Source organism: Arachis ipaensis, chromosome B07, assembly GCF_000816755.2.
Source record: "Arachis ipaensis cultivar K30076 chromosome B07, Araip1.1, whole genome shotgun sequence".
Classification (NCBI taxonomy): Eukaryota; Viridiplantae; Streptophyta; class Magnoliopsida; order Fabales; family Fabaceae; genus Arachis; species Arachis ipaensis.
Genome location: NC_029791.2, coordinates 121,683,187 through 121,685,184, shown reverse-complemented (window position 1 = coordinate 121,685,184; position 1,998 = coordinate 121,683,187). Strand labels below are relative to the sequence as shown.

The 1,998-nt window shown below is 30.7% G+C and overlaps 1 protein-coding gene across 1 annotated transcript in view; it reads right to left on the bottom strand.

The window, feature by feature from the left end:
- The window catches only part of LOC107606167 (alcohol dehydrogenase-like 2), a 5,257-nt gene extending 3,884 nt beyond the window's left edge, over positions 1 to 1,373 (bottom strand). Inside the window, exons 1-4 of the mRNA XM_016308169.2 lie at positions 1,219 to 1,373; positions 983 to 1,122; positions 695 to 741; positions 234 to 562 (exon numbers count right to left, since the gene is read on the bottom strand). Of these exons, the coding sequence (XP_016163655.1) occupies positions 234 to 562; positions 695 to 741; positions 983 to 1,122; positions 1,219 to 1,267 (565 nt within the window). The 5' untranslated portion in view covers positions 1,268 to 1,373. The remainder of the gene's footprint in view (positions 1 to 233; positions 563 to 694; positions 742 to 982; positions 1,123 to 1,218) is intronic.

The window sequence follows — 1,998 nt, the reverse complement described above, 5'->3', positions numbered from 1 at the left end:
TGTAACACAAATTTACCACTACGAATTGAATGATTTATTTTATTTTTTAATTATAAATTAAATTTTTATATTTTTATTTATTTAAAATCTATAAATTTTGCAAATACTAAATTAAAAACCAGAAATCATATATATATATATATATGAAAACACTTTAACCCCAACTTTTTATATACTTAATAGGATATAACAAATGAAAAATTAATGTCTCTAATTGAGTTTTAAATTGTAACCTGTTGAAACACCGCAACTGAGCAAGCAAGCCTCGTGAGGAGGAAGGTGATAATGGCTAATGTTGACCAAATGAGCCACATCCACAACTGTGTACTCTGAGAAGCTCGAAACACACAAGGTATGGTGCACCGTTTCTCCATTCATATCCCTGAATCTGCTCGTTCCATCTCTCGGCATTACACTGAAAAGCTCCTTCCTGAATTTGGAGCACTCGTTGCTCTTAGAACTCTTGCAGTCCCTGCATTCCTCGCAGTTCGCGAGGAACACAGGGACTACTCTGTCTCCTTCTTTCATTTCTTTCACGTGTTCCCCCACGCTCTCCACAACTCTTAAGTATCCGTTACAAAAAGCGGTATAATATAATTAAAATTTAATACACTGACAAAAAAATGACAGCAAAAAAAAAATAAAGGTATCAAAATTTTAAAGCGACTTGCAATTTCAATTTATCAGACGTTACCCTACGGCTTCATGACCGAAAATTCTTGGAAATTTTGCTGCACTGACCTGGGAAGGAAAATTACAGATATGTATGGGATACTCATTGGAAGTTATTTAGTGACGGTAGAAACTCAGGTGCAGTCAACTTCACGTGAAGTGGATAACTGAGAGTCGTTAGATGATTTGATTGATTTGATTAAATTTTTATCTAATGGCTCTCAACTATCAACTTCACGTGAAATCGACTGCACCTGATTTTTCACCTTTAGTGATTTAACGAAAATCTTATGAAAATAGATATGCTTACGTTGTCTATTTTCCAGATGGTTACATCAGTGTGACACAGAGAAGTGAGTAGAATCTTGATCCGAACCTCCCAAGCTTTTGGTGGGTCAACCTCAATTTCCTCTATAACAAGAGGTTCACCTGCTTTTCTGCATATTGCAGCTGTTCCAAAAATAACAAACAAGGACATGTTAAATTAGATATTTAGATTGATCATAAGTAGTCTGCATAGAAATATTTCATAAACATAAATTTAACCTTTGCATCTGATTGGTTTGCCAATATTTTCACTGCTATTGCATGCCATAGCTGAAGATCAGAGAAGTCCTGATATGTGGGTAGTTGGGGGCACAGGTTCAAACTCTTAAATAAACCAAACTTTTGAAAATCGGATCAATTATTAAGTCAGTAAAAATTAGTGATTCAAAGATTTAGAAGTTTGTTCTAGTTTGGTCAAAGAAAAGAAAAAGATTTTTATTTTTTCTAATATATATATATATATAAAACTTAAAAAATTAAAATCTAATTTATGTTTTCTATTAGCATGTTTTATTTGTAATATAACAACTCTGAAAGGACTTCTTAACAAACACCTATAGTTTAATTCAACACGCGACATGCGTTAAGATTTTAGTATATAGCTATTAATGAAAAAATTTAGGGTCAACAATTTTATTAAATTTTAGTTAGTATGTAATTAGTAAAAAAAAAGTGAATAATCCTGTATCATTGAATAAAATTTTACACAATTAAAAATATTATTAATAACTATTTAATAACTATAAATCATAAAAATTATTGGCCTGCTAACGCTACTCATTATTAATTCCACGTCCCTCCAATATGAAAGAAGCATGCATAGGCCTTAAGTAATGTTAATCTTGGCATTCTTGGGTGCGGCAGTCACCATCAATAAGTTATACTAGGAATTAATAATCTTTTTGAACAATATAAATAATAAATTTTAAAATTGATCTAATTTAATTAAAATACATTACATTATTGATTATTTTTTTAAATTTTAAAATTAGAATAATT